This window comes from Harpia harpyja, chromosome 20, assembly GCF_026419915.1.
Source record: "Harpia harpyja isolate bHarHar1 chromosome 20, bHarHar1 primary haplotype, whole genome shotgun sequence".
In the NCBI taxonomy this organism is placed as follows: Eukaryota; Metazoa; Chordata; class Aves; order Accipitriformes; family Accipitridae; genus Harpia; species Harpia harpyja.
In genome coordinates this window covers 5,841,005-5,856,006 of record NC_068959.1, presented here as the reverse complement: position 1 = coordinate 5,856,006, position 15,002 = coordinate 5,841,005, and the positions used below count along the sequence as shown (strand labels likewise).

General features: G+C 40.1%; 1 protein-coding gene across 4 annotated transcripts; it reads left to right on the top strand.

Annotated features, from left to right (window-relative positions):
* Nucleotides 1-765: 765 nt before the first annotated feature.
* CLK4 (CDC like kinase 4) lies at nt 766-12,797 on the top strand. 4 transcript variants are annotated; one of them, XM_052816505.1, is made up of 14 exons: nt 819-927; nt 2,989-3,048; nt 3,685-3,842; nt 4,902-5,127; nt 6,336-6,426; nt 6,821-6,887; nt 8,107-8,223; nt 8,327-8,493; nt 8,629-8,723; nt 9,832-9,961; nt 10,297-10,379; nt 10,870-10,949; nt 12,270-12,357; nt 12,441-12,797. In XM_052816505.1, exons 2-14 carry the CDS (start codon nt 2,995-2,997, stop codon nt 12,576-12,578), a joined length of 1,494 nt encoding a protein of 497 aa, XP_052672465.1. In that variant the 5' UTR covers nt 819-927; nt 2,989-2,994; the 3' UTR covers nt 12,579-12,797. The 4 variants fall into 4 exon arrangements, with proteins under 4 accessions (XP_052672468.1, XP_052672465.1, XP_052672467.1 ...); XM_052816507.1 differs by lacking the exons at nt 2,989-3,048; nt 6,336-6,426 and having other exon boundaries at nt 830-927; XM_052816508.1 differs by lacking the exons at nt 2,989-3,048; nt 4,902-5,127; nt 6,336-6,426 and having other exon boundaries at nt 766-927.
* Nucleotides 12,798-15,002: the final 2,205 nt, after the last annotated feature.

Sequence of the window (15,002 nt, the reverse complement as noted above, 5' to 3'; positions counted from 1 at the left end):
CGCTGCCGCCTCTCCCGGGTCCATCCCAGGACTAGGGAACATCGATTCCCGCACACTCAGCAAAGCACGTACCCTCGTTCCAGCGGTCAGAGCAGTTACTCACAGAGGAAGGGGCAGTTGCGAGCTGCTCTCCTGGGCGGATAATCAATTTTATTAGGATTTTACTGTACTGCCTGCTAGCATCACGCAGGAACGACTTCCCTAGCACCTACCTGTGAGCTGCTCTTAAAACATTGCGAGCATAAAGCCAGGCCTGACAGCGCAATCAACCTGGACACCAAACTGCTCGAACACAACGTCTGGTGAGTTCATTAGGAGTTAATTGGCGGTGTGATTTCTGGACCGCTCAACCCGTTTGACGAGGGAACGCTCAGGGCCAACGCTGGCACCAGGGGCGGGCGGCCCTGCAGCTCGGTGGCAGCCTTTGAACCCGGGCTCGCTGCTTGAACCCCTGCATGAATTTGGGTCCCTAGCCCACACGGCCTCAAGCTCCTCGCAAGCTTCCCCCCACAGGGGCGCGGGGAAGGGCCAGGCCGAGGCGTGTGGGCTGGGCCGGGCGGGCAGCACCCCGCTCCCCTCACAGCCGCCGCCATGACAGCCGCCACCGCCGCGCCTCGGGGGCGGGGCCTCTTCTCCGGGGGCGGAGCCTCTCCCTCAGGGGGCGGGGCCTCTGCCATCCCCTCCGTGCCTGTCAGCGGCTCGGCTCTGTCCTCCTTCTCCTCCCCCCACCTCCGCTAGGGGGCGGCCTTTAGTCTACGCCAGCCCGCTGTGCTGTGCGTCTGATGTCACGCCGCGCAGAAAGCCGCGAGAGAGGGGAGAGAGAGGGAGGAGAGGAGGAAGCAGTTTCTCCGCGCTCGGTCGTGGCCGCCATTTTGTTTGTGTGCGCAGGGCGGACACGGGGCTTGCTCGCCTTTTTTTTTTCCAGCTGTAAGTGGTGCAGGCGGCTATCTTCCTCGGGCTCTTTTCTTCTTTCCTTTTTCCCTTACGTTTCCAGGGGGCTGAAGCGGAGGGGGCGGAGAGGGTTGCGGGAGGCCGGTGGGGGGGGGGCGGACAGGGACCTGCTCGCGTTGTCTCCGCGGCCCGGGGAGCAGGATTAGCGTAGAGCCCTTCGTGAGGGGTTGATTGAGGAGGTGTTAAGGTGGGAGGAGGGATCCTCGGTACAGGACCCCGCCGGTCAGGGTTTCTTGTGGCGGAGGGAGCCTCCGCGGAGGTGCGGGGGGGGTTGGGCCGGGAGGGTGGGGGGCAGAGCTGGGGCCTCGTGTGCCGGGGGGTATTTTCGGGGTGGGGGCCGCGCAGCTCGGTTATTCAGCCCAGCCTGCACGGATGGCAACGGAGACGAGCCCTTCCTACCGCCCCCCCTCCCCCCCCGGCTCCAGAGGCTTCCCGAGGGAAGAGCGGCGTGGAAGTGGAATTCGTGGCCGTGGGTTGGGGTGGTGGGTGTCTTCTGTAGGACCTGCTCCTGCGTGTCTGTACCCCAGACGTGCAGATCGGCCTGGCCCGGCGGACTTTGGTCATCTGAAAGGAGTAAGCCTTTGACCTCCTCCGATCCGTTAGAGCCTGCCAAGTTTTCGAGGACAGACATTTAGAAATTGCTGTGTAGGCAGCTTACGGCAGGACATTTGTGGCCTTCCTGAGGCATTTTATGTATGGATCTTTTACAAAACGTCCGTGGCTCCTGTTTGAGAAACCTTATGGCAAAATGTGGGAGTGAAAACGGCCTGTGATATGGATTAGGACCACATGCTATAGGAATGCATATGTTCCTGTCAGCTGTCAGTGTTACATAAGTGCTTCAGTGCATAAATTTAGAGGGAGTGCATAATAGTCAAAAAATCTTAAGGTGGCTCCTACTGTAACATGGATTGTGGCTACTTCGGGCCTCGCACAGAGCGAATCTAACAATTTCCTCCTCATTTGCATTTACTTGGCTCCTCTGGGGACAAAATTTGCAGCTTCCATCTTAATTCCAGTAATTCTGTGTGCATTTGAGTGTGGTTAAGCAGCAGTTAGTCTTCAACTAAACCTTTTCTCTAGTTTTCTCTGTCAAATGTCCATCCTTCCACCCCCAGGCCTCTGTCTGCAGAACACTTTAATGGGGATTTTATTTAGCTATTTGTCCACTATAGAGCTTTAGTGTAGCCTGCCTTCTGCCAAATGTGGGGGGGGGGGGAAAGGGGGGCAATCATAAGTAAAATCCTTAATTCACCTATAACAGTGTGTGGGGGGAACTCTTTACCTCAAAAGCAGAATAACTAAAACCTGAGTGTGTTTCATAATTTATGTAGGTTGAAAATAGAGGAAAATGGCTTTGGTGCTGGGTAAGAAGAGAAGAAATTGAGGCATGTAAATGAAACACTACTTGGTTTTAATTTTGTCTTGATCCTTCAGGCCTTTTTGTTTGTCATTTGATACATTAGTATTTTTATTTCTTATTAATGTATCAAGTGAATACATTTTTTTTCAAGACCTAGATCATGACTGACTCAAAGGGTGTACTAGTCACTTATTTTAGCACAGTTTGTTGCTCTGTTTGTATTGTATTTGTATTTTAAAAATACATATCCGTAAGAAACGTTGGTGCAGGTGTCTATTGTGTTTGGGGTTTTTTTAACCAGCCTGTCACAAATGTTATGCAAGTATCAGAAAACCTCTTTTTCAGAACAGGCTTGCCATTTACGTGTTCTAAAAGTTACCTTGTTAGTGCCTTCAGTTGGTATGGAGGCAACCAATGTCATTCTGTGCAAAGTGACACAATCACGCCTTTTTTTAGTACTATCTTTGTTTCCAAACGACTTTTCTTGCTGTCACCGCTTACTATGGAAACTTTTTCTTGTCCTGTGTTAGTTCATTCTTCAGAATATACTGAAATAGATACGTAAGCTTATTCTTATTTTCAAAAACTCCTGCCAAAGAAGAGTAAACAAATAATGGTTGATTTTTGTTACACTCTTAATTCTACAGCTGTGCTTTACTTTCCTTTTTTTTCAGTTGTGCATGTACCTGTTTGAACACAGAATTCCTGCATATAACATCCAGCAACGGAAGCTGGTGGGTTTTGTCTTTGGCGAATCAGCTGAATTGTAAAACACCTGCATACTTGCATGCTAATAGGGTTCAAAAATTGTGGCTTGGCTCATAGTACTACAGAGTTTTGAATATATCAGAGTTCACTGTGACTGTTGCTAAAACTTTAAAAAGTGTCTTGTTTAACAGTGATCTGTAAATAGATTTGTGAGAGTTTTTAGACTCATTGTACGTACTTTCATGTAGTAACTTATGTACAGTATAGTATGAAGAACTAAATCCAGGTTTTGTTGGAGAGGATGTTTGAAGATTAAGGTCTCCCCCAGAAGACTCTTTAAGGAAATGACTCTATTTAGTCACTTGAGAGTTTATTTAAAACAGGCTTTCATGACATGTTTGGAGCTATTAAGTGAAGATGAGTTGGCCTATTTAATCTTGATTTGTGTTTTATAACAGTGTTAGGATGAGAAAGCTGTGTCTACTTGCCAAACCAAAACAGTATGTGGGGGAAGCTGAGGAAAAATAATTATTTGAGGAAATGGTTCTTTCTAATTCTGTCGTATTTGATCAAACTACAGTAGTTGACTTGCATCCACAAATACCAGTGTAATGCTTTTGTCTTTTATGTGTTTTTGTTGATTTATTTGGTTTTCTTTTTAGTGGCAGATGCGGCATTCAAAACAATCTCATTGTCCTGAATGGGACGACCGAAAGAGCTGGGATCAAAGAAAGCACAGCAGCAGCCGTAAACGCAGGAAAAGGTCCCACAGCAGTGGACAAGAAAGCAAGCACTATAAACCAAATCACTTTTCAGAAAGGTATAAGACTCTGAATTGAGTAGCACTAATGTTTCTTATCATGTCTAAAATAAATACATCTTAGGGATAAGAGGTTTTGAGTGCCTAAAGCTGGCAATTCCTTAAAGTTTGGCTCACTTAAGCTTAAGAGGTAGTTGGTTTTGTTAACACAGTACCTGAACTATTAAATAGAAATTCTTTAATAAAAACAAGTAAATGTACTATTTTGTTTCACTGTTGTCAGTTAAGTATTGGTATTGAATGCATTCAATATTAAATTTCAAGTTAAAAGTATGCCTTTTCATATGCTTAATATGAACAAAAGGAAGAGAGGGTTTGTTTAATCATTTAATGCAATGGTAAGTATGAGTTTCTCTTACTACTTTGGAGGTGATTTTCTTTTTTTTCCCCACATTGGTTTCACTGGAAAGATGTGTTTTTCTGCTTTTTCCTTGGGAGGAAGAGCCCATGGAATTCTTTTAAGAGCTCATACTCATGCTTATAAAATGCTGGAAGGGGTAGGTGTACAGTGATATGGAGGCTCTTTGCCTCAGCAGTTTTCTTAAAGGTTTTTTTTTCTGCGCAGAAGATCCTTGATCCAGATACTCTCTGAGGGTTTTAATGTTTAATGCAGAGCACTAAGAACAATGCTACTTCTCTCAGTCTCCAGGCTTCATTTTTCTTTTTTAGCACTTTGAGCTTTGAAAGCACAGAAGGGGATTATTGCTGTGTCAAGAGTGTTTTATCCTGTGACTTCGGAGATTGTACTTGAGTTGCTCAGTACATTTTAGGAAGTGTTTCTCCTTTTTGAGTCTGAGTTTCTTATTTACTGTGCAAACTGTGGACAGATTATATATTGTTCATGTGGATGGCTGCTATGTATTTGAGACTGACAATGTTGTTAGATTCCTAATAAAGTAACATCAAAAGCTCCATTATTTTTGGGGAGGGAGTCAATTAGAAAACATTCTTGGTGTAAAGACAGATACTATGTAACTCTGTAACTCAGCTCAAGTCACTTATCTTGTTGGAACCTCAAGTTTTTGAAGTGGAGAACATTCACTTAAAATATATTTTCAGTCATTATTTGGACGATAGAACCATAAATGAAAGAGACCATCATGACCGGAGATATGTTGAGGAATACAGAAATGACTTCTGTGAAGTATATGACCACAGGCATTATCACAGAGACTATGAAAAGAGTCACCATCATCACTATAGCAAATCCTCTGGTCGGAGCAGGAAAAGTAGTCATAAAAGGAAGCATAAGAGACATCATTGCTCCAGTCACCAATCGCATTCGGTATGAGTAATTTTTAACTTTATTATTAATGAATTAGTGGTAATAGACTTCTTAAGTGAGTGCTAGAACTTCAGTTCCTGGTCACAGTACTTTAAGAAATACTATATTATTAAAAAAGGGTTTGTAGTTGAGTCCATTTGTGAGCGTATGAATATGTTCTTACTTGAGACTTTTGGATCAGAGTGTTGGGTGGGGGGTGGGATCAGTACTAGTTGTACAATGGGAACGTAGGTGGCCAGTAGTTAAGATCACTGGGATTAATCTGAAAAATGTTATCTCAAAGTTGAAAACAGGTTAAGTATCCTATTTCAAAGTACAGTTGTCACTTTCTAGTTTTACAGCATAGTGAACTATGTTTTTTCAGGTAGACTGAGTTACCATACATCCTATTACTAAAAGTAATTCAAGTGACATGCCTTTTTAATGTAAGCTTAATTGGAACTATGAAATGTGCATGTCTGGTAAATTGATACGAACAAGCTCTACAGTTCTACACCTGATTCCAGAAAACTTTTGACAAGCCAGGTGCCTGGCTAATGGCAGCTAATATCTTACTGAAGATGGGATAAGTTTGCTGCTTGCCGCCTTTGAGGGCATGCTCTCTGAATTTCTCAGTATTGGCATGATGCTCACTGATACATCTTCAGCTCCAGGTGTTTTATGTCACATTTCTGCAATAGAAAACAGCAAGCTGTATTAGATTATACAGTGCAAATTAAGGGCTTCAGAATAATTTTTCTTCTCTCTAAATGTGAGGGAAGTAAAATTACTTGATATTTTGTTATGTTTAGATTATATAAAGTGTATGTTTTAAAAATAGAAACGTTTCACCTGACTGTAAGCTTAGATTTGTAAATAAATACTGTTTTTCACTATTTGTTAGCAAAGTATTAGAAATAGTGATGTTGCATTCTTAATCTGTCTTCAGTTAAGCCACTGTTTGAGAGACAAAATTGTGTTGTTTTTTCTGTTGCTTTATCACTTTAAGTATTTATCTGAAAATCTGTTCCTTGCCATGTTTTTCTTCTGTAACATAAACTGTGCCCTGTGAATTTCTGGGGACTGAATTTGAAATTGCTCCTGCCAACTGTTCGTGGCCTGGTGTGTAACTGAATGCCTGAATATCTCCCCGCTGAATGAATTGCGTATTCTGCCCTGAATTCACTGTGATATATTGATTGGCTGGACGATCTTGGTGCCGTTTCCAGAAGAGTCACCGAAGGAAAAGATCCAGGAGTGTAGAGGATGATGAGGAGGGTCACCTGATCTGTGAAAGTGGAGACGTTCTAAGAGCAAGATGTATAGAACATTTTTCAACACTTTTTAAAAACTTTTCAGCAAAAAATCTGTTTAGAATAGTATGTCAGAGGAGGGGGGCTAAAGAAATCTTCATTGCTCTTTTTGTTCTGTTTTTTTTGTGCTTTTTGTTTTTTTGCATATCTTCTTTTCTGTAGAATATAAATACTGTGTTCAAAAAGTTCCAATTAGTAAATGAACTTGAATCTTGAGATTAGAACAAGAGATAGTTTTTTGGCTAACTGTTTCATGACACCTGTCCAATAAAATAATGCATTCAGATGCTGAGATTTAAAGTAATTATGCTTTTGTAATGGCACATTTTTAAATCTACGTTAATAATGTTCACTCTTGTTTAAGTAGTTTTATAATTCTAACTTGTGTTTGTTCTTTCTAGATGAAATTGTTGCAACTTTAGGAGAAGGAGCTTTTGGAAAAGTAGTGGAGTGCATAGATCATGATATGTAAGTGTTGGTCGGATCTTGTGACAAAAGACACTACTTAGCATTACTAGGTAGATGTCATCTGCTTTTTTAAAGAGGGAGAACTATGTTTTCCTTCATTATGTTTTTCTGTTGGTTCTACAAGTGCTGTTGCCATAACTAGAGAATGTGAGGGTATGTAAAGAGTACAGAATTGATTTGGGAGACTGACTTGTAGAAGGTGATGCAGTGAGGTGCTGAGAAAGCAGTTTTGCTTCTTAGTGGAAGCAATTGCTTGAAAGCAATTGCTTGGAATTGGTCAAGCTGTGTATTTCTTTCCTCAGTCTCCCTAATCAGAATTATCCTTTGAATTTTTTTGAATGCACAGTACTCCAGTATCCAGTCCTTTTTGGTGGAATGATTACTTACGTGTGATGGCGTGTTTGGTGGAGAAGAAAATTATTGTATTTCCACCACTTCTGTATGTGCTAGGAGTTTTAAACAGTTAGTAAAACTCATGTTATTTTAGCCGTATGTTTTATATCTGCAGTTCTGTGACGTGGTTCTAGTATTTTTTCCTCTGACTTTGGTTTGTTTGTTCTGTCGTTTCACAAATCTGTTCGGGAGCTTGAGATCGTGTTGTGAGGGCAGACAGTATTCTTAAGTCATTAAAATCTAAATAGCTCTACAGAGACAATTAAAAATTGTCTGAGTGAATGGGATAGAATGAACTATGTGTATTTGTGTTCCATTTAAGTAATAGCTTTAGAGTTTGAATGTTACCCTGAGTGCAGGTCGGTTTTCACTAGCACGAAGTACTGGGAATCCAAACTTCAGAAGTTATTCAATTCCCCTGATTCCATAGGAGCACTGGAAAAGAGCCAGAACAAATTGTCCAAGTTGCAGGAAAAAATGTCAAATTTTTGCAGTATTTTCCTCAGATGAGAATTTTGCATTTTTTTCAGTCGTCTTGCAGGTGGATTCCTGATGTTTATTCTACCATAGATGAGATAATAAGATCGAGAAGTAGTTAATGTAGCATATACTATGAGTATTTGACAAAGGAAAGATGGGTATTACATTTCTTGATAAAACCAGTTCTGGTTAAGTGCAATGTGCTCAAGTCCAAATCCCCTTATCCAACTCATTCTCAATGACCTTTAATCTTCCTGTGTTTCTTCTATTAAAATCGAGCTGCTTTGGGCTTGTAGGTATTTAACAATAATTGATTGAGTTTGTGATGCTTTACTTTCTTTTAAAGGAGAGGAATGCATGTAGCAGTTAAAATTGTGAAAAATGTTGGTAGATACCGGGAAGCAGCCCGTTCAGAAATACAGGTGTTGGAACACTTAAACACCATGGATCCAAGCAGCACTTTGTAAGTATAAAATTAAAATAGTCAACATAACTAAGGATTTGTGGAAGATAATTATTCAATAAATTGAGGGGGTTTTTTTCTTTTTTTTAATTTCTTTTTTAAGCCGCTGTGTCCAGATGCTGGAATGGTTTGATCATCATGGCCATGTTTGCATTGTTTTTGAGCTGCTGGGACTTAGTACTTACGACTTTATTAAGGAAAACAGCTTTCTGCCATTTCATATTAATGACATTAGAAATATGGCTTATCAAATTTGCCAGTCTATAAACTGTAAGTAAATCTCAATACTGTTATTAAATATGTTCAGGGGTTTGGGTTTTTTGGGTATTTGTTTGTTGTTTTTTTTTTTCCTTTAGGAAATTAATGAATTAATTATGGAATACTGTTCTTTTTTTTTCCTTGTAGTTTTACACCATAATAAACTAACTCATACTGATTTAAAGCCTGAAAATATCTTGTTTGTGGAGTCTGATTACATAGTGAAGTACAATGCCAAAATGGTAAGTTTGTTCTTTTTTTCTCCCAACTTGAATTGGGCTAATTCTGTCTTCATTTGAACTTTTCTTAAACAAACAAAAAAAAAAAGTATGCGTAGAAAGGTCAAGTGATAGAGTTATGTTCCCTAGAACTTTTTTTTTTTTGTGCTCTTAGAAATGTACTAACTTTCTGCCAAGTGAGTAACTTTGCTCCGATTCAAACAAAACTATTTTCATTTGATCACTGGTGAAGTTCTTTGCTGTTTAATGAAGTTCTGGCATTCATAGGGAGCATTGTGTTAATGGCTTTGAATTTAGCCAATTTTTTTCCTTCATATTTCTTAAGCCATTTGAATCCCTTTCTTTAAAGCATCCCTGTGTTTTGAGAGGAATGTCAGATCTTTCTTTCTGTCTGATTACCCTGGAGTCTGAAGTGCCTGTCAGTTTTGCAGTCCTTTGCTTAATAGCTAAGATGAATTTTCTGTTTGTCATCAACATGTGATGTTGATCATTAGGCAGTGTTATAATTGGCATGGGCCCTGAATAGGACTGTTCTTGACCAGTGTCTTCCTTTTAAATCTAAGAAAACACTAAGATACAGCATTAGGGTAAGAACTTGTCTGCACAAACCACTTCTAGCACTTGCAGAAATACAAGTTTCTTTTCAAGTTGCTGCTCTTTTTTTCAAAGTATAAAAACTTCTTAGAAACCGACTTCAGTGCCTCTGGTTTATGCATAAGGCTTGATTTTATTTTTTTATTTTAGAGCTACAATTATATAAATGAGTGTATGCACCAATGGACAGAAAAAAAGCGAGACAGAGAAAACAATTAACTGAAGTTAACTTGAAGGTTAACAGCAGAGGAAAGGAGCTCTGTTACTGTGGGAAAGGTCTTTACTCAGCTGTTCTGAGTATTCAGATGAAATTGTTTTGTTACCAGCTCCTCTTTCTTAGAGCTTGAGCTGAAGAGGAATTGATGTATTTGGAAGGAGTGTTTGTTACATAGGTTTAGTTTTTAGCTGTTTATGTTAACTGGTATTTTGAAGATAAATAAAGATAATGTGATGAATACCTTTTGCCTAAGCATGCTTTTAAAAAATACTGACATATAGCACTTTTATTTTCCTGCAGAAGCGAGATGAACGCACTTTAAAAAACACAGACATCAAAGTCGTTGATTTTGGAAGTGCAACTTTTGATGATGAGCATCACAGCACATTAGTGTCTACAAGACATTACAGAGCTCCTGAGGTTATTTTAGGTCAGTAAAGACTTATAAACCACCTGACAGTTAATTACAGTGCACTCAGATGGCTTGACTTCGTAAACTGGAGTAGTTGCTCATTGTTCTAATAATTCAGTCATCTGTCAAGATGGTGGTGTTAGAATTCTTGAGAGTAAACAGTAAAAGAAAAAGTCTAAAAACGGAAGTCCAAACATGTTCCTCTCCCACTTTCTCCCACCAAGGTTTGGGGAGGGGTGTTGGAGGGGGAAAATGGGCATCAGTAAATGCATGGAAAATGGACATATGCTTTGTGGATTACAGATTTTAAGAATATACTAAAAGGTAAAACATAAACTTTGCCTGTTTTGCAGCACTGGGATGGTCACAGCCTTGCGATGTTTGGAGTATTGGTTGTATTCTAATTGAGTATTACCTAGGATTTACAGTGTTTCAGGTATGTACATAAAGTTAAATTGTACATTTTTGTTACAGACTACTGATTTTGGTCTTTTAATGACATGTACTTAACTGTTACTGTAAAAGGCATAACCTCACAGGCTTTTTAAGGATTATATAGATGAGATTGCAAAGACAGCATGCATGTAGGAAAATGTGATGTCTTGGATATATCCTTCAGACTACTTTAGATGATCTGTTCTGGCTTTTTGGATGATGAAGCCTGCCTAGAGTCTGAAGATGCTGCTGGAATTAAGAGTAAAGAAAACATACTCGTACAAAACTTGGTTTATGAACTCTGTTGTTCAGGGGCTGTCGTAACTTTGAAAGGGCTATATAACAAGCTGCATTGCATAAACTGTTTGTGATAATGTATAAAGATGCTGTGACGGTACTCCAGCAAACATCTTGTTTGCAAATGACTCTGGTTACCAAGTGGCTGAGAGTAGAAAAATGTGATAAGTACATTCATTGCTTTTTCCACACAGACGCATGATAGTAAAGAACACTTGGCAATGATGGAAAGGATACTAGGGCCTCTGCCAGCTCACATGATCAAGAAATCCAGGTAAGTTTGTTATAGAAGAAGTTGCCTAATATTTTGCTATTATAAGAAAAATTTTTAAAGCTTCCGTTGTTAACTGTGAGCTCCTGAAGATCAACAGAGAAGCTTCCGGGCTTCTTGTTACCTATTAGTCTATTGCAAGAAATTGTGACAGATTTAGGTGGATTAATTAGTTGACAATAGTCCTCTCTCTTCTGGTTTTAGTCTGAGTTGCCAGCAACCAAAATGCCAGCCTCTTGAACAGTAACTGAGTATGAATGTTCTTAAGTTTTTGAAGCTAAGCTTGGTATGGTCACCAGAACAGTATTAGACACTCATTTTTCTGTAAACTGTGAGGGTAAAGAACATGCTGTCGTCAGAAGATTTATATTGAGAGGAAAAAGAGGGTCCTGTCTTGCTAATACAGCTGCCAGCCTCTTCCACTGTCCCTTCATATCCCTCAGACGTGCTTCAGAGATCTTTCTCTCTTCCTCAAAGATAACTACATGCAGCAGAAGTTTGCCACTTGCATTGCAAGGAGAAGCAGCCAGTACAGGGTTCTGCCCTAGCCCCCGTATATCCAAAATACAGAGCATGTGAGATTTCATGATCCATTCTCTTTCTGAAATAAGTTGTCCTCTTGCCGGCTTATCTAGATAATCCTGTAACTCATGTTATAGTAGAATTCCAGTAATCTGGGTTGGGTAATGTATTTAGTTTATTACCGTTGTCCAGCTGATTCATAATGCATTTTGAAAAACAAGAAAAAACTTAGAAAGCTGCAATTGGAATAGAGTCAGGTAGTATTTAAAAAATAAAATGCTACTTACGTAGCAGTGTTAATGTGGTGCTGAGGTATAGATTTGTCAGAACTTTTATTTGCACTGGTAGTCTCATGTATTTGCAGTACATTTTTTAAAGACCTTTGGGAATATCTCGTGTAGTTAAATAGTTGCTAACCACTTAAATTCTGCAGATTTTATAAGAAATGTTTTTTAAAATTGATAGATTGGCAAGCTGTCTTTTTGTTAGTAGCAGATGAGACCAAGTTGTTCTCTTGGAACACCTGAAAGCATCCATCTCTTTAAATGTCAGTAATGGAAAATAGGTTTTCAGTGGCTTCTTTGTTGATGGGAATACTGAAGGACATGTTTTCTAAATGTTGTGACAGTGGTGATATGAAAGCAACAGGTCTCTGAATAAATGCTAGCTAAGAGAGATGTTAGCTCCCAAATGCAGAGGGATATGCAGGAACACTTTTATGGTGTTTCAGAACTTCCTAGAAAAGCATCTGCCCACTTTATGCACTGACACTATCTTAAAATTATTTTCTTTGTCATGCAGAAAGCATTATTTTCACCACGACCAATTGGACTGGGATGAACATAGTTCTGCAGGACGATATGTTAGGAGACGCTGTAAGCCTTTAAAGGTAGGAGACAATATTTTTATTATTTTGTTAGATTTGCAGTTGTGAAAGATCTCTCTAAAATACTTCCTTTCCTTTTCTTTCAGGAATTCATGCATTGCCAAGACAGAGATCATCAGAGTCTGTTTGACCTTGTTCGCAGGATGCTGGAATATGATCCAGCCAAAAGAATCACTCTTGATGAAGCCTTGCAGCATCCTTTTTTTGAACCATTAAATAAATAAATAAATTCAAAGATCTCTTATGCTTCTTCAAGGAGATTTCCTAGACTGTGTCAGTCAACAGAGGTTGCATGAAACTTTTGTAAACTTTAAATTATTTTGTACAGTTAAGTCTGTAAATATTTACATATGTTTTGTATAACTGTTATGTTTACCTTGTTGAACAGTTGTAGTCTTATGAGTATCGAAGTGAAAAATAAAAGTAATTTTCATTTTTGAAAATTTTCTCTTTGAAACCGTTCCTCTCTCCTTTTGCAGATGGGGCTAGCTAAGCATCTGACTTGAGGTGAGGAGTCTGTGGGCTCGCTGAACGAGTTTTGAAAACAAATGTTTTCTAACTAGCTTCCTTTTATTAGTCATAAAGATCTGAAGGGCTAAGGCTACTTAATGGTGCTGTATAGTACTTTGTGGTAGCATTCTGAAACATGGTTGAAAACAGTGTATGTTCTAACTAGGTATCTCTTTTGTGGGTCACCTTTTTCCCGGATATTCTGTTAAACAGCATGCATCGTGCTCTGGCTGGCTAATTAGTCTCTGGAAACGTGTCTGATGCTTTCAGTGTTAAGTATTTATAGGTAATTCTTTTGCTAAGGTCTGAAAAGTAACATTTCATATTTTCAGTATTGTTTTGAGTCATTGAAGATCAGCATTTTCATGATAAAGTTTTTAGAAGGATTGTACTGCCCCGGAGAAAAACGCAGGGAAATACTGTGTGCCACAGAATTGTGGCATATTTGAGCCTTCTCTTGCTATAGTAAGATGATCATTCTGAAGTCTTCAAATACATATTTCTGTGGAGCTTGATCTCTAATTACTGATAAATTGGGTAACCTTGGCAACTGAGAAACACTGCCATAACACAGGAAGGAGGAGGATGGGTTCTCCGTTGTGACTCCTGAACTTGGGTGCTCAGATGAGAAGAAAATAGCGCTACTTTCCAAGCGCCATTAATGCACTTTGGTCATTTGTGCTCATCCATGTTTGTTTTGTTGGTCCTGTTCAATGCTCTTTTAATCCATTTGACACAGTGTGGATGGCTTGCTGAGCCGGTGGAAGGGAAGCTTCCATGGTAGGGTTCGTTCTGGCTGTCGGTGTAGATGCAGTAGGCAAGTTTTGGCCATTTATTTGGGTCCTGACTTTACCATGCAAGCCTTTCTTAAGAAAGGAAACGGTAAATTGTTTCAGCTCCACAGGAGCCTGACTTCAGGTTTTGTGCTTGCTGAGTAAGTCCTCATGCACAGTAAGATTTTCAGCTTATGTCCTTGTTCCACTGATGTGGAGGAGGCTTAATTTGCAAGAGGCTCCAGACATGCATATCTCTGACTTGGGGGTAGAAAATAGCTGGGACAGGCTTTGAAAGCTTATCTTCTGTAACCAGTGCCACCTCCTGTGCTTGATTATATCTCATAATAGACACCCCCCCTTCCTAGGGTGTTGATGTTCGCATCATTGTTTCTTCTCTGCGTGGCAGTTGGTACCATCAGGTCAGCTCGGTGGGACTGAGGAGGACGGGAGTGCATTCCTTCCCCTGCTGCTTCCCACAGTGCTTTCTGTCCCACACCTTCAGAGGCAAAGCAAGGACTTGGCTGAGCCTATCGGCTAAGCAATGCAAATCAAAGGCAGATGGGGGGCGGGGGGGAAGTTTATATGCTGCTATAACTATAAAACTGTAGCTATAAAACAGTTCTATCAAAATTAAAAAGGGAAACATTGCGTATTCTTGCTTAAGGAGTACTTCTAGCCTTTGTTAACGTAGTTACTAAAATGCATTGTACTTGCTAAAGGAGGTACATGCTAGAAAAATATACTTATTACAGAAACCTGTTCAAATTGACTTTCCTTCTCCCAGTAACCTTAAAAAAAAAAAAAAAATTGCACTATCAAGATTAATACGGCACCTGCAGCAAGGTGGCAAGTAGTTTTGCAGGCCTTGCAGCACGTACAAAAGAAGTTTTAGTTTGCAGGGGCAGGCATCCAACGCAGTGCAGAGCTGTTAGCAATTGAGCAACAGCCAGGTGCCAGGGGGTCTGTCTTCAACAGGTCTGGTTTCTCTTCTTCTCCGAGCTGCCCTCAGTGGCCTTGTCTTTACCAGGGAAGAGATTTGTCTGCACACACACCTCCCCACCCCGTTGTCTTGTTAGTGCATGAATGTAATTGGGGTAGTTTGTAATCTTTACGTGTTTGGATCAAGCTAATGCTAACTGCCTATAGCTGTTGGTAAATAATGTAAGATGCATTCACCTCTTTCTCTGCACTTCAGGTTTTTAGCAATTGTACCTTAAAAGTACGGCCTGTAAATCTCTGAATGGTTCATCCAGGCAGACCAGCACTATGCATTTCCATAACGGGTCGGTTATACATTTTACTAAATGTGGATGATGGGACAAAATAAAGCTGTCTTTCAAGTGAACAGAGGAGGCTTTGTCT

Coding starts and splice junctions, on each gene's coding strand:
- CLK4 (XM_052816505.1), top strand. CDS start 2,995: ATGTACCTGTTTGAACACAGAATTCCTGCATATAACATCCAGCAACGG. Junction 6,427..6,820: donor AGACGTTCTAAGAGCAAGAT/GTATAGAACATT, acceptor TGTTCTTTCTAG/ATGAAATTGTTGCAACTTTA. Junction 8,494..8,628: donor AATTTGCCAGTCTATAAACT/GTAAGTAAATCT, acceptor TTTTCCTTGTAG/TTTTACACCATAATAAACTA.